Genomic DNA, 21,385 nt, shown 5'->3' with positions numbered 1-21,385 from the left:
CTTCTCAGCAGGAAGCACATTTCTTTCCTCATCTGTCATGTTTTACATATCCAGCAGAAGCTGATATATAAGTGATTAAAAGCAATTTTATGATGACAAGGCATTTACTTAATTAATAACCTACATAAGTGACATGATTTACTATTAAAAATATTTTTTTTAAATTTATATTGCTGTTTTACTTCTATTTAAACATCACATTTTATTTCTCTGAAGAAGTTTGCTAGTCATCAAGATTTAGTATCTTTTTTGGTGGAATTGATTCAAGTAGTTTGCAATTTTCATAAATTATATTCCATGCCAAAGTTTAATTTATCTTCAGGCAGTACTTATGAATCTTTCTGGCTGAAAGGTGTATATAAAGATGGAATAACTTTTTTTTCCTTTCATACAAATTTCACGTAGCTATGAAGTTATCATCTGGCCTGAATATGTGATCAATTTTGTGCAAGTCAGAAGGGAGAAGAGGCAGCTGTGTTTCACGGCAGGTTTTTATCTCCAGACGTTTCGGTCACATTGATCACAAATGCAATGAGTTGTAAGCGCATGTCGATGGGTCTGGGAGGGGTGTCCTGCTCGAGCTGGAGCCAAGGTCAGCTGCGGCGAGAGCACCTGCTTCTCTTATGTTTCTCTCCGATAAGTTCCATGTCAGATGTTACTGTGCTTTGTTGAATTTGTCTTAATGTACTTGAAGAAGAAAAACTGATGTTGGAGGTCATTTTAGTCTGTTGGTTTGAATTTTGTTGTTTAGTGTTCAGCAATTTGCCGATTTAGAAATGTCAGGCGGCCAAAAAAAGCTGAAGTCCCAATGTTTCCATTTTGTATAATTCAGCGGTTAAAAAAAACTCTCTGCTGAGCTATAGCCGCCAAAATGAAGAATTACATTCTCTATCATTTAGAAATTTAGGGACACTGGATATTTATATTTGTGAGGCAGAAAAAGCTATCACTGGTGTGCACTTCTTTACGGGGATAGATTGAATGTGGCAGTACTTAAATATTAATTTGGATATGTCTGTCTAGATACCTTTAGCCACTGAAGGATCTTTCAATCAAAACAGAGCATTGTTCAGCATTGTAATCACTGGCACTGCTGCTGTGCTCGTGAATGCTTCCTGAGTGCCAGAAACGAGTTGAATTTTAGACCATGTACCTCTTAGCCCTGCCCCTGTCACTGAAATGTGACGAGTTGAAGTGCTGATACGTGAGTCAATGCATGCTGGATTCCCAGAATCAATACTTTAACTTTAGGCTTTTATTACCATGATAGTTAGGGACATTTGCAGCCATGCCATCTCACTGGTCACATTTCTTTAGCAGAGTAGGAGAAATTTAATAACACGCAGCTTCTGAAATGTATGCTGCAAGCTTGTGGTTGTCTCGTCTTTGAAACTCTTGGAGGTATCACTCCTCTGCTTTGTTCTGCTAATGTGCCAGTCGATATGAGGATGAGGCAGGAGAAATCCAAGAACCAGCATCCATTGCTGAAAGTGAAATGAAGAGATCTGGGTATGTATTCCAGGTCAACTGCCAACAGGCCCTGGGACCTTGGTCGAAAAACAACTAGCCTAAGTGTACTCATTGTCTTTATCTTCAGAATGAAAAGGAAGAGTCTGGTGACTGATCTTTCACACCTTGAGGATCTGCTATCTCCATGTATATATTAGGTGTGACAGTCATCCTTATCCTCACGCTCATGTGTATGTAACAGCAAGGAAAATGTCTCATTCTTCCCAAAATTGAGGTTGCATTTTTCCAAATACGCTGCAATTATAGAGTGGAAATTTTGTAAAGAAGTGGGCCAGTGAGTCTCATTTTTGTGTGACTTTACTTCCTTCTACTTTTTTTGTCTTGGACCTTTTTCTTGGCCCTGATGCTTTATTTGTGTCAAAATAGGCTGAAGTTACTACCAACTTACAGCTCCTTGGGGAAAATACTACACTGACTTGGTAAATCATAAAGTTGAAGATATCCCCCAAAATGCTGCTCCTGCTTCCATGCTGGTGAGGAATCATTATTCCTATTTTCAGGTGAAGCATGTCAAACTTGATGAGGTCAGTGATGAAGCCAGGCAAGGCAGCCCACATTAACTTTGTGCTCCAGCACCTCATAAACTGGTGCTCTGTGGCAAAAAGCGACCTCACAGATGAGCTAGCTACCACAGAGTCTCTCTGTGGAATAGTCACTTATATTTATCCATGTGAGTGCCACATGAGAATGGCTTTCCTGATGCAGGCCAGCAGAGTTTTCTACTTGAGAAGATATAATGTATCTTATGGCACAGGAGGAGGTATACATCATTTTCACGTTAAGAAATAACTGGAAAATCACATTTTGGCAGGCATATGTATTACATAAAGCCATTGCACATGGAGGATGATACTTATCATTATGTCAATAGTGAAACAAAAAGTGAAGTAATAATTGTCTTTTCAACATCATAGAAATTCCTGATTATAACATCTAATTTACCAAAAATGTTTATTTTTTCCAAGTTAAATAATGTCAAATATACTTGAATCATTTTCTTAGTAAAAGAATTAATACATGATTTCTGATATTCCCCATAATAATTAAATAAGAGAAATTGTTCTGATTAGTTTAAGAAGTTAGTAAGAGACCTCAGAACGCTAGCAGGCAAGTCACATGAATGCTTTGCTTCGTTGCTGACTGGCGAGTACCTAGAGGAGCATCCATTAGCCACTCAATAATTGCTTCTACAATGAAAAAAACAATGAAGAAGAATCACCTGGTTTGTCATGCATTTTTCTCCCCCAACACTACTGCTCTGCCAAATCAGATTCTTATAGTTTGAAAGTGTTTTGAAAGAACATAGGTTCTATATTTGTATTCAGAGAAATGAAGAATTAAATCTCCCCTTCAGCAAAATGTTCTCTCTCCTGGAAGTAGTTGAGAGTTGAAAACATTTAACCTATCCCAATAGCCCATTTTAGTGTTCTCTGGCCCCTAATATTCCAGAAACTTTTTTGAAATATTTATCTACAACCTCTTATGCTTTAAATGAAGCTCATTTAATCATATACTGGTCTGCATTGGATTGATAATGGGCAATTGAAGGAGAATGCAGAGTTTTCTTGTTTGGTTTGATTTCTGTTTTTTTTCTTTTTGCCTTTGGCAAGACATATCAAGAGTCATACTGTCTTTTTTAAAGGAGAGTGCAATATGATATCATGTTCTTATGCAGCCCAGGGAGGGAAGCAATGCAATTTAGACCACACAAACACTCAGTGTTAGAAGCAGTCATTCTGATTCCTCTGGCATTGCTGGTCATCAAACTTTATAACTCAGTGAAGAAAGAAAAAATTAGGACAGCACTGTTTATGTGGAGCTAGGGTGATAATTATAAAAATAAACTTGAGCCATATCTTTCTGGAAAATAAAACCATACTCCCTGGACGTTCAAGGGCCCAATCTGAGACACAGTCAGGAGGTGAGAAGTTGTTTGTGCCTTTTCTAAAGCCAAGGTGCCGTTGAGCTGATGTGAACAGGACTACGAGGGAAACTCCAGGTTAGAAAAGAGCAGACTCAGAGAGGGATGCTGATGCTGCCATGCTGCCTGCAGCCTAGTGAGCCTGTTTCCATTTCTCCAAGGCTTTAGTGGCAAAGCTGACGGCTCAGACATGGAGGTGGGAAAGCCCTTGAGCAGAGTGATGGAGGGAAGAAGATGTAGTCAAAACCTTCTACAGAGTGTTATTGGCAGATTTACACTCTGTTCTCATTTTGTTACCAAGTTTCTTTTGATCCAGGGAGAAAGGGATTTGGCTTCAAAGCCACTTGAATAGAGGAAAGCAATTTTGTAGAAGGAGTGAGAAGTGCCAAGTTTTAATTTGGCTTCCTGCTTCATCATCCAGGTCTCAGGATAACGAGTGACAGTCATCTCAGGCCCTGTCCACGGTGTGTAGAGTGCTTTGGGAACCTGTAGTAGATGCTGGGATGTACTGCCCAGGTCCCCCTTCAAGAAGGACTTATCGCCCTGCCACTGGGAGTGCTGTTGCCAGAGGGTCTCCATCTGTCTGCCCCTTCGGGGCTGCCTCAGCTGCAAAAAACCGCCTGGACGAGGTCACATCCTTCCCAGAGGGGTCCACAGGCAATGACCAGTTGAGTCCAAGGTGTAAAGGCTGAGCCATTTTGGCACAAGGAAGTACGTCTCTGATGGGTTTTTCTAGCTCCAGCCCTCTCCATGGGGCTGTTTTAGACTGTTGTCAGGCCTGCACCGAAGCTCACTTCTCCTCCGCCCACTCCTGCTTCCTTCCCCTCCCGCTCACAGGTCAGGTTCCCAAGAGCTCCCCCTAAAAGACGTCCTGCCCTTTTACCTCCATCGCACAGCCTGCTTGCTCTAGAACCCAACCAGAGGCAGAAACGTATAGATTTCTTGTGCAACACACACATACACACTTTTTTTAATCAAAGTAATTTTCTTAAGCAAAATTTATTTTTTATTCTTCCCAAGGGTAATCCCGAGGATTATCCATAAAATAATTCCTCTTCTTTTTCTACCTTCTTCTCCAAAAAACTCTTTAAAGCTAAATAGAGTTTGCATTGTTTGATTCACAGCCTTTTGATGATCCTTTCTGTCAAGCTAGGATGGACACTCCCACCCCTGATCTACCTGGCAGACTCCTCTTCATTGAAGGTAGAGATTTTTGATGACTCAGATGAACTATCTTCTCACAGAGAGTGTACTCCCCACCCCTCCCTCTACCTCTATGAGCAGACCCATCATGCTGGGTCATAATGACCTGATTATTGCCTCTCTCCCCTCTAGTGGTTTCTTGTGGCAGATATAGCATCTAATTTATCTTTACATCCTTGAGCCTAGTGTAGGTTCTCTCATATACTTAGCATTCAATAAATGTCTAATGAATTAATGAAAGTGAATGAATGCAGAGTTCTAAATGCTGGCCCTTCCACCACTAGCTTTATGGTTTTAGGAAAGTTATTTCTGAGCCTCAGTTATTCCATCTGCCCAATGAACTTAATAATCAATAACTCACAAATCAGTTGAGAAAACTGAATGTGGTAATGGACATTTCCTTCTCCCACCTGGAATTCCCTATTAAAGTTTATTAAATGAAAGTTGCAAGCAAAAGACCATTTCAAATGGGAAATGGTTTGTGTCCTCGCCTCAATAGGATAATGAGGTACTCCTTTGCCTGGAAATTTGGGAGGTTTGACATTTACAGGACACATTCAATTGGTGAAATAGCTCCCAGGAGAGGGAGACTGCCGCACACTGGGTTTTATCCCTTCTTTGCACAAATCAGCAAAATTGTCCCCATATGGTAGTCTATCTGATGTATGAATGCCTCAAAAGTTGGAGTAAGGCCTTCATAAAATGGGAAGTTACAACTGCCATTGTCTTTGCAACCAACTCCAAAGGTAAAGGAATTTTCAAAACCACGTTTTCAAATTGTTGTATGGTGCACACAAGCTTGCTTTGGAGGTGTTATTGCTGGATTCGTATTGTAGTTGCTATTATTTTCCCTCTGCTCTGGTTGATGAAGACAAACTTTCTTTTGGAGAATCCCATAAGATCTGGTAGTGAGGGTATGTCCTCAGACCAGAGGTGGACCCTCCATTTGTGATTCAGTGATACTATAAGTCTCATGAAATAAACTGAAAGCCAGCAACATCCATCACACATTTACAGGGCCAGCTGAGCAGTCATGATCCTCAGCTACTGCCCTCATCTTGGCCTGTGCTCTGAATAAAGCAGCAGCAAAAAGCCAAACCATGTTCCATGTTTTTTAATTGAAATAATTTTCTTAAGTGAACTTTATTCTTTATTCTCCCAGTTATCAGCCTCCTCCTCTCCTACTTCCTTGTCCAAAAGGCTCGTTAAAGGCCAAGAGGTTCTGAGACTGGCGTTTGCATCATTCTGCTGGATTTGGGAGGAAGTGTTGCAGGGTGTCTGATCCAGCCCTTCCAATTGCTGCTCTGTCCTTCTTTCTCTTTTTTCTCACATTTTTTTTTAACATAATTTATTTAACAAATATAAGGTCATTCATACTCTGTTATCAGCCCTGGGCTAGGTGACGGGGACATGAAAATGAATAAGATCCATTCACTATTTAAGGAGTACAGGCTATGAGGAAGAGAGGTTTTAAGACAGGCCCTTTATACTGTGGTATATGGGGTGTATATCCAAGAGAGAAGAGCAGGGAAAAGGGGATGCCACTCCTAAGTCTACCTAGAGGCAAGTTCCAGACTCTATGCTCTATACATTGTGTGATGATCTCTTTTCTTATATTGGGAAAATGAGGTTAACATGAGTCTTAGTACTCTCTCTAAGGGAATACATCCTTAGAAGGCAGCCTGGGATGTGTGCACACGCTTGGTGTATAGAAAGCCTCTCTCTCACTTTGGTTTAGCCAATCACTCACTTATTCAGGTTTCTCAGAGTACAACTGAAGCCCAAATGTCCAGAAGCTCAGGGAGACCAGTACTTTCCTGCTTTGTTGCCTATTCGTGTGCCTACAAGTGGCCACTTCCTATAGAAGCCTCAGAACCTTACATTCCCTGCCACCATCTACATTGCAACAGAGCCCTGCTTTGAGCTTGGGTGTGTCTTAAAATAGTGAGATGGTGCTCCTCTCAACAATGGGGACACATGTCTTTCTGCTTTCCATTCCCCAGCCTATCCTCAAAATTCTTTTTTCTCAGGGATCCTTCCCTCCCTCCTTTCATCCCCATATCCCTTCCCAGAGAAATTCATTCATCAAACATCTGGGGATTGGGACTACTGTTAGGGTGAGATTGTTTCCCTGAAGGCCAGATTTAGGTGTAGGCTCACTGGTTGCCCCCTTACACGACCTTGAATAAGAAATAGTTCTTGCCCTATAGGAGCCCCACTCTAGAAGCTATAGTGGAGGGCAGTGGATGGGTTAAATATATGTGAGTTTCCATTCTTTTTACAATACCTCCAGTATTCTGGGATCTGTGATGTCTATAGCGTTCCCTTTTTTCCAGAGCATGCTAATGTGTTAGCTCTGGTTCCATTATTTTTTGTCCCTTTGTCTATTCACCCTCATTTTTTCTCCTCCCTTCTCTTTAGCAAAGCTTCCTTGCTTCCTTCCTCTTATTCCTGAAGGCCATTTAACTTCTGTGAGTGCCTGCGTTCTCAGCAGGCATATGTAGATGTTACTGTGTCCAGCTTGCTTCCTGTTTACAAAAGACTGAAAACCCTCTAAATATTTTATTATTATTATTATTAATATTACTATATCCCAGTCAGTGTGCATTGTGGGATCAAGACCTTTCCATCACAGTTTTATACTTTCTAATAATAAGTACCACCATTTTAACTAATACTAGTAGTATGTGTTAAAATATAATCTTCAAGGAGATAAAATCATGAGTCTTGGGCCAATAGAAAATGAACATGAATCAGAGATTTAATTTAACTCATTATTTAATGAGGAAGCCAGTGAGATGCTACGACCAGTTCAGAGAGCATCTGAAAAGCTAGGATATGTATAGGAAATTCAATAACAACAAAAAAGTTAGGATAAAATTGGGTTAAATAAAAAATTTGTTGTTCAATGGGCCATCTTTGGAGTTATCTGTTATACTGGAAAGAAATTATTTGCATCTCTATGGGTGAAACATCATCCATGTTTTTTGCTTTATTCCCAAGTTTCAGCTAATTTTTCTGATGAGAGAGAGTTGCTACTGACATTTGATGATGTGTCTCTAGTCACATTGCAGCATCACGTCCACAAAGGGAGCTGGAATGAGAAAGAGTCCCAAAGCACTTACTCCACGAATGCATCAAAATGTCATGACAATGTTAATGGATTGGATTGTGAGAACTAGTTGGCCCTGAACTGCCATTGCTGCTATCCTTTTAGTGAATTGTAGGCTCCTTTGTATTTCCGAGTCTCTTGGGTTCACCCATAAAATCACTCTGGGTCAGGTGAGACTGTTAAGGAATATTCTTAAAGAATATAAATATAGCTTTTTATTCTACTACTTATTTTTTTGAATGAGTGTGTGGTTCAGCTTCTGGGGGAATATCTGTTCTCGTCGATGCCACCCCAGAGAAAACTAATCAGAGTGATTGCCAGGGTTCCAGGCATCCATTAAATCCTGACACTGCTGCCAACTGAGCAATGCCTTGGCCAGGCAGCCAGCCCAGAAGAAGAAGGTAGATCTTCCAGCTGATCCTAGAGAAGAAGCCTATATGGTATTTCTTATCCAATTCCTCATACAGAGGGCGGCGATCTCTTCTCTTTCACAAGAGTCTTCTATAACTCTTCTCGTTTAAGGCTGTTTTTGATAGTGATTTTATCAGTGGTTTTTCATCTTCAAAAACATTGGCAGAAGGAGCATAATGAGGTGTGACTTGGCTCTCATCTTTGTGAGATGGGAGATGGTCCTTTTATTCAAATGGCTCTTGTGGCTATTCCAGACTCTGTGGTTAGGAGCAGGGGGAACTCTCCTGCCCCATCATCTTGGTGTTCTCTCAGGAGTATGTCCAAATGATATGCCAAGCAATAATTCAGAGGATTCTTTGGTGAGACTGTTGGATCACTAAATCAGTGCCCTTGAACTGCAGTGGGATTGGTTCCCTGTTGCTCCACATTAGCCACAGAAACAGAGGCACAATTCAAGTGCTTGCTGTTATCTTTCCTCTCCTCATGAATTGTTAATAATAACCAAATAGAAATTTCCATAGAATGCACATATAGCACTCTGTCTGGGCAAAATGTTGTGCCCTGACACCATTCTGCTAAAAAGAAGGCAAATATTTGTTTTTGGCCTATAGTCTTAAAAAAAAACCTCTCTTTGCAGAAAACCCAAGTAAGATGAACCCAGCAAGATGAACATTCCATGCACACTCCATCCCACACCCAGGCAGAAACCTGCTGATCCTTGGAAAGGTGTTCCCTAATATTCAAATATGGTATGGATTCATAAAGGGTTTTTAGAGATATACACAATTCTAGAGTGAGGAACTTCTTTTGAAATTTGATATAATAAATTATTTCTTAAGTTACTTTTAGAAAAAGGAGACCAACAACATTATACACAATACACATAGTGAAAAGATTTATTTTAATTATATAATCAATACACAAATATGTGTTCACTGTAAAATTATTCAATAATACATCCTGGTACTCTTCTCAGGGGTAGCCATTATTAGCACAGTATGAGACTTTCCAGACATCATTCGAGGTACTTACATACATCGAAGTCTCCTTAGGAAACACCGTACAATATTATTATTTGTGGGCATATTTACAAAAACAACATACTTGTATGTATTATACTACACCTTGCTTGCTGTTTTATTGTTTGTTTTTGTTTGCTTTTTTACTTAACATATGCCATAATAACCTTAGCACGTCAATATGAATAGCATGTTATTTTAAACTGCTATATAGTGTTTTACCTAATATTTTTAGTTTTGTTTGTTTTGTTGTTTTGTTTGTTGTTACCTTTATGTCTTTAATGAGTCTGGAATTTGCTTAAGGTTTTCAGGTAGGATTGTATGGTTCCTCTTTTTACCTAGTTACTTATAACTCCGGTACATATTATAATGTATAAAATCTGTCTTTATAAAGAGTGTGTTTCTGGATTTCCCACTCTGTTTTATTTACATAGTTTTTTTTTCAAGTATTGCATCAACATCACACTTACAGAGTATATTGTAATATTAAAGATTTTATTGCATTAAAAAGAATAACTATACGTTACTAAATCATACAAAAACATGTTCTATCTATTCATTCTTTAGGATCCAAGGTAAAATTGTGTTTCCTTTATTCAGATGCAGATCTCGATAAGTTAATTTCTAGATGTTTTGTTGTTAAGTAGGATTTTTTTCCTTGCTATTACATGTTCTAATTGGTTATTATTGCTATATAGGACCATTATTGATTTTATGTATTGTTGTTTATATCCATCCACATTCTTATACTTTCATTTTAATTGTAATAATTTGTCATTATTATTTTGGGGGGAAATCTTATAGGTATACAACTATACTATGTGTGCAAATAATGAAGTATTTGTAAGGACTAGCTATAAAGCTAAATTAAATATTTCTGGGTAAAATTCTCCCTCTGCTCCATATGGGATATTTTCTTAAAAATGTAGAGTACGGCCGATGATAATAATGCTTTAATGGCTCTTGATACATGTTGCTTAATTGTTCTTCAAAAATTTTTCACAGAATTTTTTTTTACCAAACAAGGAAATGATTTCAATCTGTTGTTAACTGATTCCAAGTTATCAACAAGCTCTTGTCCAATTTTTTGAGGTTTGATGTTCTGTTTGGGGTACCACAATTTGTAGTGAAGGTTAAATCGGAAAAACCTGTGAAGCACAACATGTAGAAGGCACTTAATAAAAAGTAAACTTTGAGTTCAAATTGACTATTACTAGCATTATTTTACCTTTTAGACATCCAGTTAGTACCAGTTAATATGTTATGACATAATGTGTGCTTATTGATTCATAAGCAAGAGATCACTCTTTCTGGCAAAACTTAACCAGATGCATGCCTTGTCTTAAAGGAAATCACGTTTTGGAATTAAAGTCTCCACTGAGATTTCCTTCTGGTACCAAGATTCTGTCAGTTGACCAGGCAGAATAAAAACAGAAGATAACTGATGGTTAGCGTATTTGTTTTTATTCATCATGTGTGTGCTAAACCTGCTACCACTTTAGAATTTGAAATCTAGGTGGTAAATGCACCTGTACTTCAGTTGGCTATTGACTTTAGGCAAACTAGTTCATATAGAAAACATTTACTCCAAGTTCACAAAAAAAAGAGAGAGAGAGAGGTAGTGCTACACTGCTTATTTTTGTGAAATAGCAGTCCGATCTGGCACATTCAGTGTTTTTCCAAGAAAAGGGTACTCCACAAAGGAGTTTTCCTTGAGTATGTGCAGGAAAGACAGCAGGCGCACACGAGAGAAATAGATTCTCTTGCACTTGAGCTCAGAAAAGGCACAAGGAATTGAGATGTTTCTCTGGAAGCAATGATCATTTGTCGAGCTGACACATGGAGGTTTTCTAAGACAAGCTTAGAATAATGATAGTAATGTTTTTAAGAGTTGATTCATACTCAGTTGAAGGAAACATCATCATAATGAACATGCTTGATATCAAAGGCCAACTGAAGAGTTTCATGCAAAATTGCTTCTAGCTAGGCCAGCCAACTAATGGTGTAAGTTGTCAAGAAGAGTGATACGGATGCCAAGAGGATAAATTCACACGTGCATGTTAGTTGGTGGAAGAAACCATGTAAGAAACCAGAGGAAGAAAGTAGAAAAATCACTTACTTGTAGTAACAGTAACTGACTACTCAAATAGTTCGTTTTAGGATTTTAGGGCTTTGAATGCATGCAGACTTTGAAGGTCAAGAGATCCCAGTCTGACTCCTGGCTCTGCCACATAAAATCTGTTTGATTTTTGACTCTGGCCAAAGTAATGTCTCTGACACTAAGTTTCCTCAACTATGTAAAGTGAATAATGTGAAGAATACCTTCTTTCTTGTTGAGGAGTCAATGAGTTAATTATAAAGTTTGTAGCACACCGGTATTGTTTTTAATTGAAGAATAGTTGACATACATTATATTAGTTTCAGGTGTACAACATAGTGATTCAACATTTATCTACACTGCAAAATGGTCACCATGAAAAGTCTAGTACCATCTGTCACCACAAGTATTTTGAAATATTTTTTTTTTTTTAGAATTAGAGACATTGATCTGATTCTCAAACAGCTTGCAGATTAAGTGCAAGTCTCAAAAAAAAAATTACTTCCAGCTGCTTTAAGAATAATGCTACATTTTTGTTGTTGTTGTTTTTCCAAACTTACAGTCAACTCTAGACAAGACGCCGATAAGTAAGGAGAAAAGTATATTAGAGCTGCAGTTGAAAATCAAGTACCTGCAAGGGCCAGGAAGGCAATATGAATGAATGAAGTGGTCCTGGTGGAGAATGTAGTCCAGTGGAGAGTGCATGTCCTCTTAAAGGAACTGACCCCCATGCAGCTGAGCTGTGTCATGCAGGAAAGCAGGTTCATCGTTAATGGACATTCTGATTTTTCAGTGGAAGACTTAGTAGAATTTTTAAAATATTTCCTGTTTTTAAAAAATTGGCAACTAATTAAAATAAATACTGGATGGGCAGAAAATATGTGAGTAAGGAATGTATGTATATGAGTGCAAGCGTGTGTGTGTGTGTGTGTGTGTGTGTGTGTGTGATTGTAGGCATGGAGTAGGGTGAGCAGTGGGGTGCATGGGGGAAGCTAACATACCACATAAGTACGAAGCACATGAAGAGTTCCAAAGTCAAGATGGACAATGAGGCAATGAGGAGCTATTAATAGTTCAGAATGCCTGGTGCACTGACATCACAGTAGGGAGTGTGGGAAGAGGAAGATGGAGAGAGAAGTGGAGGCCAGATCTTTCGTGTTATGCCAGCTGTGCTAAGGATTTGACACTAGTCATGACAATGACTGGTCTCTGAAGGGCATCAAACAGGAATGGCAGAATCAAATTTTCACATTTGCTTGATCTCTCTGATTGCAAAATGGTGAACAGATGGAAAGAGTCAGGGCTGAGGATAGGAAGATCATTTAGAAGGTTGTTGCAGGGATTCAAGTTGGGATGAGGGGGGTTGCCATAAGACCGGTGGTTCTGGGTGTGGAAAGAAGCAGGTAGGTTCAGGAATATCTGGGAGAGCAAATCCACAGGGCTGAGTTGGAGGAGAAGGGCTGTGGGCTAGAAGGAGGAGGGAAGATTGTGGCTGCATTTCTGTATAGTATTCAGGTTTCACCAAAGATTCACACCTCCAACAACACTCAACACATAGTAGGTAAGGTTGTCAGGAAATGGAAAGCGCTAATTACCTGATTGGGGGGTGAGTGTGTGGGCAGGTAGCATCTTTTTCGAATTATTCTATCCTTAATCTACACATCACCTCTCCATAAAGAAAAAGAAGCCTAACCTCTAGTTTTTCTCCCTTGTAAAGAATAAAAAGCAGTCAGGTGAAAAATGAAATTTAGTTCATTATGCAATTTAGTTCATAGTTCGTTGTGCCATTGTGTTTTGTCAGAATCTGGGACTTGAAATGATCCCCCTGTTTGGGGTCATTCTCACCACACTCTATATGTCTCAAACCTCAAGGATGCATTTCTGCCAGAAAAACCACCCCAGCCACCTTCTTCTCCATTTATAAACTTGTTGACTAAGTAAGTCACACACAAGAAAATGTGCAATATATCTTGCATTCCACCTCTACTATAAGAAAAATGCCACTAAAAAGATAGCTGAAGAGTTATTCAAATCCACCGCAGGGAGTGACTACAAAATAAGGGAAAAAAATAAAACAAAACATTTGACTACATAAATCCTCCCCTCTTTATTCTATGCAATCTCTAGGAAAGAAATAATGAACCTTCCTCTATGATCTGCTTGTATTTATAATTGATTTGTCTTGTGGTTAACAGGAGATTTACTCACTAAAATTGAGACAGACAGGAGAATGCAATTTTGCTTTGACCTCCTGGCCTGCCTGGGTGTCACTTATCAGAACTGAAAATACAATGGAGTTTTATCGTTACTTCAGAATAAGAGACTAAATTAATCCTTTAGGAACATTCTCTGTCTTTAGATGCTGCCAGTGTCTACCATACATATATTTGTGGGTCTGATGACCTGGTGTGATTCAGGGGAGGCAGAATCCTCCCTACTCCCACCCTGTACTCCCACCATCCCCATATCCAATTATTTTCTTATCCACCCTGCCAAGCTGGCTGATGCCAGAAATTTTTTAGGTTCAATATTTATTTCTTTAACTCACAGCTTTGTTTCTTGTTTAACATCTGTATTCTTGACCTGAGATAACACATTTGAAATTAACATCTGTATCCACCTTGATGAGAATTTATTTTTTTCTGGTCATTTGCTGGACTGAGATTTAATAAAGTTGTAGCATCAGGGACTAGAAATGAATGAGGCTCAGAAAGGAGAGCTGACATATACAGACAGTATGTGACAAGTCATTCCTGCTCTTGTTTTCCAACACACCTTCGCCTCCTCTCTACTAGTACACCTGCAGACCTTGAAGACCTGCGCATGTCCTCCATTTATCTGTGCATATGGACTTGAGCCCAAAGCTTCAGATTTGAAGCAGAATTTTTGTTCTTTTTGTTTGTTTTGTTTTGTTTTGTTTTGAGGAAGATTGGCCCTGCATTAACATGTGTTGCCAATCTTCTTCTTTTTCTTTTTTCTCCTCAAAGCCCCAGTACATGGTTATGTATCATAGTTGTAGAGTTGTAGCTCTTCTATATGGGATGCTGCCTCAGCATGGCCTGATGAGCGGTGAGCAGGTCTACGCCCAGGATCCGAACCGGCGAACCCAGGGCCTCTGAATGGGCAAACTTAACCACTACGTCACCAGGCAGGCCCCAGAACTTGAGTTCTTTAAGGGCAGGCTGGATTTGTGTCTTCTCTGGAATCTCCCAGAATTCCCAACACCAAATAAATATCTGCTGATGAGATTTAGCTTAATTTCTTGGCTTGTTGTCTCTCAGTACACATTTTTCTGATAACAGAGGTTTAGGCTGGTGGAATGCTGGATTTCCAATAGTAACAAAACACTCTGCCACTTTGAATCTACTCTGTTCTTGAATAATTTGCAATGAGCACTGCAAATCTCTCTGAAACCTTCAAGATGTACCCTCAGCAGAAAGTTGGGTTACCATCCTATTCTGTATTCCAGAAGGAGAAATTTGACTTCCAAGTAGTAATGTGAAGGTAATCTCTAGAATCAATCAGCATACGTATACATATATTAACAAAGTACTGGTTCTAGCAATTGTGAAGGCTCAAGAGAAGGGATAGCAAAGAGCAATGATTGAGGATGTACTGTATTCCATAGTCCTCACTAAGCCTTACCATAAACACATGAAACAGACTTTTACTCTTATTTTACAGATAAGTAGCTGATGCTTAGGTGATTCAGTGGTCAATATGGCTAATCAGCTCATGAAGTGGAGTTTGACTCCATGTCTGTCTGGTCCCAAAGTCCACCCTCTTTCTAGTACATTGCACTGTGCTGCATAAACGTTACAAAGCTTATTGCACTTTTCTAACTCGGAGTGCATAACAGCTTGCTTCTAACTTTGCCAGAAGGGACAATCTAGCTCTGTGCATTCTACTTCAGATAAATGGTCTGCTGTAGACTAAGAACATGTTTTATTTCATTTTCAAGGAACATGGCCATCTAAAGTTTGTATCTTAAACATGTAATGTGCAGGGTTCTACATAAACTATAGTCTTTTTTTTGAATGAGGAGGTTTTCCAGCATGGAAAGATATGCATTTTTCCCAGTCTCTTTGAATTGCTAATTCTTATTGGAAAATTTAATGGAAAAATTTAACACAGCATGACAACAGAACAATAGTTAACTATTACTAATGCTGATATTAAACCTAAAAAAGGTAAATCCTATGATATCTTATATTTTATTATTTTATTTTTCACCTCGTAGGAGGAACATCATCAAGACAGAAGGGCTTCCTAGGATGCATACGCTCTTTACACTTGAATGGGCAGAAATTGGACCTGGAGGAGAGGGCAAAGGTCACGTCTGGAGTCCGGCCAGGATGCCCAGGCCATTGCAGCAGTTACGGCAGCATCTGCCACAATGGGGGCCAGTGTGTGGAGAAGCACAGTGGATACTTCTGCGATTGCACCAACTCACCATACGAAGGGCCCTTTTGCAAAAAAGGTACAGTAGGCACTTCTGTTTTTCCCATGTGCTGTGTTGTGGCGCCTACAGGCTATGGTCAAGTCGTAGGATACCCATGCCCTGAGACAGTCCTCAAATAATCACTTACTCTCCCTCAGTTCCCCCCTGTCTAGAGACTTTGCATGGCTCCTTGACATAATTCTACATACTCATTATCACTGTGTGTGGACACTTGCAGTAACAGTTCACCTGGGTGGATGGTAACAGGGCAACGTGGTCTCATGGCCAGGAGCCAGCTGAACACTGGCAAAGGTGAACTCGTTTCTGTTGTATCAGACAGATCATGAGGGCACACTAAACTTTCCAGCTCGAATACCTCAGTCCACAAATATAATCAAAGAATCGTAGAATCCAGCCCTGGAGGAACCTTAGAAACCCTTAAGCCATCTTAAACCATTTTTACAATAGGGAGAGTATAGATAAGTTAGTAAAATCAATATCGTATATCTTGTAAAATTTTTCTATTCTGCAGGTGACATGAGTGGGGTCTGTGGCTTTAAACACCCTGCCTGAAGATTCACATTTAGTTCATCAGGGGGCTGAGAATGGAACACAGGAGTCAAAATTCTGGCCCCAGGGCCTTTCCACATCCCCTCCTAAGCTTATGAATTCATTGCATTCACAAAAGCTAACAATGATGGATACATACCTTGTACAAAGAATGATGGTCATAGTGTAAATTCTCTAGGTAAATTCAAAATAACTCTATAAACTATAAAATCTCACTATTCAGTGTAAATAAGTAGTATTTTTCAAATAGAGGCAGAAAAGATTTGGTCTCCCAGCAATCTTGGCAGAATTTTTAAGTTTATTTTAGTGATGGAAAAAAAGTTTATTGAGCAAATAATGTAAACATATTTTAAGAACAGCATTAGTTTAAATGTTTAAATATTTAAAAATAAAATATTTTAATCTCTTTGAAACACCATTCACATACAAACAATGGTGGCAATTATAAATAATTTTGTCAATTCATTAAAGCACATTTCCCAAGCACCTCTACCAAACAATGCTTTATTTAGTCCAACTTACTGTTGGAACTTAAAAACAATAGGGAAAAAAAGCACCTAGTGTTCTTCTCTTTGAAGGACTCTGTAATTTAAGCTTTTCATTCATTTATACTGGCCTTCTCCCCAATTAGTGTGAATTACTTGTTATTCCTGGGAAGCATTGTGCTCCTTTGGGGAAAATTAATGGTCAAATTTTAGGACCAACAGAGTGTTGGGCCCTGCATGGGAGCTTGAAATAAAGCAGGTCCCATCCCAGGAGGCTTTTAATGGGAGCTAAGCAAGAAACGTGCTACTGGATTTTCACACTAGGGGAGGTCTGTGAATAACTTCCCCTGAAAAATTTGAATGCTACCATTAGACTGGGCCCACATGCTAGAAGAAGCAGATATAGAATAAACGCTACCAGGCCCAGTCACTGAAGTACACTCGCATTGTTTCACAGGATCTATGCCCAGATCTTCTATTTGGGAAAAAAAAAAGGAGCATTAGACCTCTCTGCATTTCTTCAGAGACATTGCTCAAATATCTCATAGATCATATTGTTCCAAATTTAGCCTAATTTTTCATTGACTCCTTTCTCTGAAACAACTCCTATTAATTATCTTCTGTCCATGCCACTGTGTCTTTTGACTGCATTTGTTGAAATATGCTCGGTGCTCTCTTCCTACTTTTTACTTTGATCTATAAGTAAAATAGATAAATATATGCTTAGCCTTTTCAGCTTGCTTCATATTTCATTGTTTCCAAACTTTTTCCCCTATCTCATAAATCCAAGGAAATGATTCTCCTTATATTCAGCAGTTGCAAAGTATGTACGATGAAGCTTTTAACAAAGCTTTTTAGCCATGCCAGTTGCCTCTGGGAAATGTCGCTTGGAACTGAAATGGGAGACTTTAGCTACAAGATAGTCCTGAATAAGGGTGCTCTCTATAGGGGTAGATTTTAATGCTAACTTACTATGGCCTGTATACTTTAGGGTATGCAAATACTGGAAATATCTGGGGGTGGAACTAGAGACTTTTGTCCATGATCCATGCCTGAGATAGAACCATGATCCTTTGACCCACTTTTTGTTTCTGATTACGGTACAAAGGAATAATAATCATAAAATTAGCTAGTAATTATTGACTACAACATTTATTCCTATCCCCAATCTAGGAGGGAAGATAGTATTATCTGCGTTTAACATATAAGAACATTAATGGTCACAGAGGTTTGGTGACTTGCTAATAAAAATCATAGTTGGAGGTCCATCCAGCATCTTTTTGGTTCCTTTTTTCCCTTTACAACCCTGATTTCATTCTGTACAAGAATGTGGTAATAGGATTTAAATATGTAGTTTTTTGTTTTGTGTGTTTCTCTCTCTTTATTATTGAGATTTAATTTACATACCATAAAATCCACCCTTTTAAAATGGACAATTCAGGAGATTTTAGCATATTCACAAAGTTGCACAACCATTACCACTACCTAGTTTCAGAATTTCTTCATCATCTCCGAAAGAAATCTTATATCCATTGGCAGATACTCCCCATTCACCTCTCTCCCAGTCCCGGGAAATCACTAATCTATTTTCTGTCACTATGGATTTGCCTATCTGGATATTTCATATAAATAGAATCATACAGTATGTGGTCTTCTTGTATCTGGTTTCTTTAACTTAGTATAATGTTTTCAAGGTTCATGTATGTTGTGGAATTTTCAGTACTGAATTCCATTTTATTTCCAAAAGAGTATTCCACTGTATGGATGCACCACATTTTGTTTATCCATTCATCAGTTGATGGACATTGGGATTCCAATTTTTTGGCTATTATGAAAAACGCTGCTATTAACATTCATGTACATGTTTTGTATGGACTTATGTTTTCTATTTCCTTGGGTATATACCTGGATGTGGGATTGCTAGGTCATATAGTAACTATAAGTGTAACTTTTTTTTTGTTTGTTTTCCTTTTCTTTTTTAATTGAGGTAAAATTGGTATGTAACATTATATATGTTTCAGGTGTATAACATTATAATTTGACATCTGTATACACTACAAAGTGATCACCACCAAAAGTCTGGTTACCATCCATCACCATACAATTGACCACCTTCTGCCATTTTGCCCACCCCCAACCCCCTTGCCACTTCCCCAATCTATTTTCTGTATCTATGCATTTGTTTTTACTTTGTTTTGTTTGTTCATTTTTTTTTAGAGTCCACATATGAGTGAAATCATACGGTATTTGGCTTTCTCAGTTTGACTTATTTCACTTAGAATAATACCCTCAAGTTTCGTCCAGATTGTTGCAAATGGCAAGATTTTGTTCTTTTTTATGGCTGAGTAGTATTCCATTATATATGTATACCACTTCTTTATCCATTCATCCATCAATACACACTTTGGTTGTTTGCATGTCTTGGCTATTATAAATAATGCTGCAATGAACATAGGGGTGCATATATTTTTTTGAATTAGTGTTTTCATATTTTTCAGATAAGTACTCAGAAGTGGAATAACTGGATTATGTGGCGGTTCTATTCTTAATTTTTTGAGGATTCTTCATACTGTTTTCTATAGTGGCTACACCAATTTACATTCCCACCAACAATGTACAAGAGTTCCTTTTTCTCCACATCTTCTTTGACACTTATTTCTTCTCTTTTTGATAATAGTCACTCTAAGAGGTGGGAAGTGATATCTCTTTGTGGTTTTGATTTGCATTTCACTAATAATTAGTGATGCTGTACATCTTTTCATTTTCCTGTTGGCCATCTGTATGTCTTCTTTGGAAAAATGTCTATTTGGGCCCTCTGCCCATTTTTTAATTGCGTTGTTTGCTTTTTTGTCATTGACTTATATGAGTTTTTTATATATTTTGGATATTAACCCCTTGTAGGATATAGATTTGCATATATTTTCTCTCATTCACTAGGTTGTCTTTTCATTTTGTTGATGGTTTCCTTTGCTGTGCAGAAGCTTTTTAGTTTGATGTGGTCCCATTTGTTTATTTTTGCTTTTGGTTCCTTGGCCTTTGGTGTAAGATCCACAAGAACATCAGTAAGACTGATGTCAAGGATCTTACTGCCTGTTTTCTTCCAGGAATTTTATGATTTCAGGTCTTACATTCAAGTCTTTAATCCATTTTGGGTTAATTTTTGTGTATGGTGTAAGATAGTGATCTAGTTTTATTTTCTGCATGTGGCTGTCCAGTTTCCCAAACGCCGTTTATTAAAGAGACTATCCTTTCTCCATTGTATGTTCTTGGCTCCTTTGATGTAAATTAATTGTTCATATATGTGTGAATTTATTTCTGGGCTCTCAATTCTGCTCCACTGATCTGTGTGTCTGTTTTTATGCCAATATTGTCCTGTTTTCATTACTATCGCTTTGTAGTATAGTTTGAAATCAGGGAGCATGATACCTTTAGCTCTGTTCTTCTTTCTCAAAAATTGCTTTGGCTATTCAGGATCTTTTGTGATTCCATACAAATTTTAGAGTTATTTGTTTTAGTTCTGTGAAAAATGCAATTTGAATGTTTTAGGAGATTGCAGTGAATCTGTATAGTGCTTTGAGTAATATGGATGTTTTAACACTATTAGTTCTTCCAATCCATGAGCACAGGATTTTGAATTTTGAATTTTTTTTTTTTTTTGCTGAGCAATTTTTCGCTGAGCTAACATCTGTTGCCAATCTTCCTCTTTTTGCTTGAGGAGGATTGGCCCTGAGCTAACATCTGTGCCCATCTTCCTCTATTTTGTATGTGGGTTGCTGCCACAGCATGGCCACCAATGGGTGATGTAGGCCTGCAGCGGGGAACCAAATCCTGGATGCCAAACCGGAATCCACAGAGCTTAAGTGCTAGGCAACAGGGAGGCCCGAAAATATTTTTTCATTTATTTGTCCATTCTTCATTTTTTTCATCAGTGTCCTATAGTTTTCAGTGTATAGGTCTTTCACTTCCTCGGTTAAATTTATCCCTAGGTATTTTATTCTTTTTCATTCAATTGGAAATGGGATTGGGATTTGCTTTCTTAATTTCTTTTTCTGATAGTTTGTTGTTAGTGAATAGAAACTCCACAGATTTTGGTATATTGATTTTGTATCCTGCAACTTTACTGAATTTGTTTGTTAGTTCTATCAGGTTTTTAGTGGAGTATTTAGAGTTTTCCAGGCATATTGTATTTGTAAATAGTGACAGTTTTACTTATTCCTTTCCTGTTTAACTTTTTGAGGAACTGCCAGATGTTTTCAAAGTGGCTGCTCTATTTTACATTCTCACCAGCAGTGTAAGAAGATTCCAATTTCTCCACATCCAGCCAACCCTTTTTCTGTGTGTCTTTTTGATAATAGACATCCTACTGTGAATGTGTGAAATGGTATCTGTGGTTTTGACTTGCATTTCTCCAATGACCTAATAATGTTGAACAGCTTTTCAAGTTCTTACTGGCTGTGTGTACATCTTCTTTGGTGAAATATCGGTTCAAATCTTTTGCCCGTGTTTTAATTGGGTTGTTTTTCTTTTTATTGTTCAGTTAGAGAAATTCTTTGTATATTCTGAATATAATTCCCATATTAGTTATATGATTTGCA

General features: G+C 38.3%; 1 protein-coding gene across 3 annotated transcripts in view; it reads left to right on the top strand.

Annotated features, from left to right (window-relative positions):
- The window catches only part of CNTNAP5 (contactin associated protein family member 5), a 760,035-nt gene that overhangs the window by 638,320 nt on the left and 100,330 nt on the right, over nucleotides 1–21,385 (top strand). For all 3 annotated transcript variants that reach the window (XM_014782496.2, XM_087435029.1, XM_087435030.1), the window contains one exon: nucleotides 15,535–15,774. In XM_014782496.2, the coding sequence (XP_014637982.2) occupies nucleotides 15,535–15,774 (240 nt within the window). The remainder of the gene's footprint in view (nucleotides 1–15,534; nucleotides 15,775–21,385) is intronic.

The sequence above is a fragment of the Ceratotherium simum genome, chromosome 9 (genome assembly GCF_057802395.1).
Source record: "Ceratotherium simum simum isolate JZ-2026a chromosome 9, ASM5780239v1, whole genome shotgun sequence".
Classification (NCBI taxonomy): domain Eukaryota; kingdom Metazoa; phylum Chordata; class Mammalia; order Perissodactyla; family Rhinocerotidae; genus Ceratotherium; species Ceratotherium simum.
The sequence above is the reverse complement of the archived record's forward strand: the minus strand, read 5'-3'. Positions and strand labels throughout refer to the sequence as shown.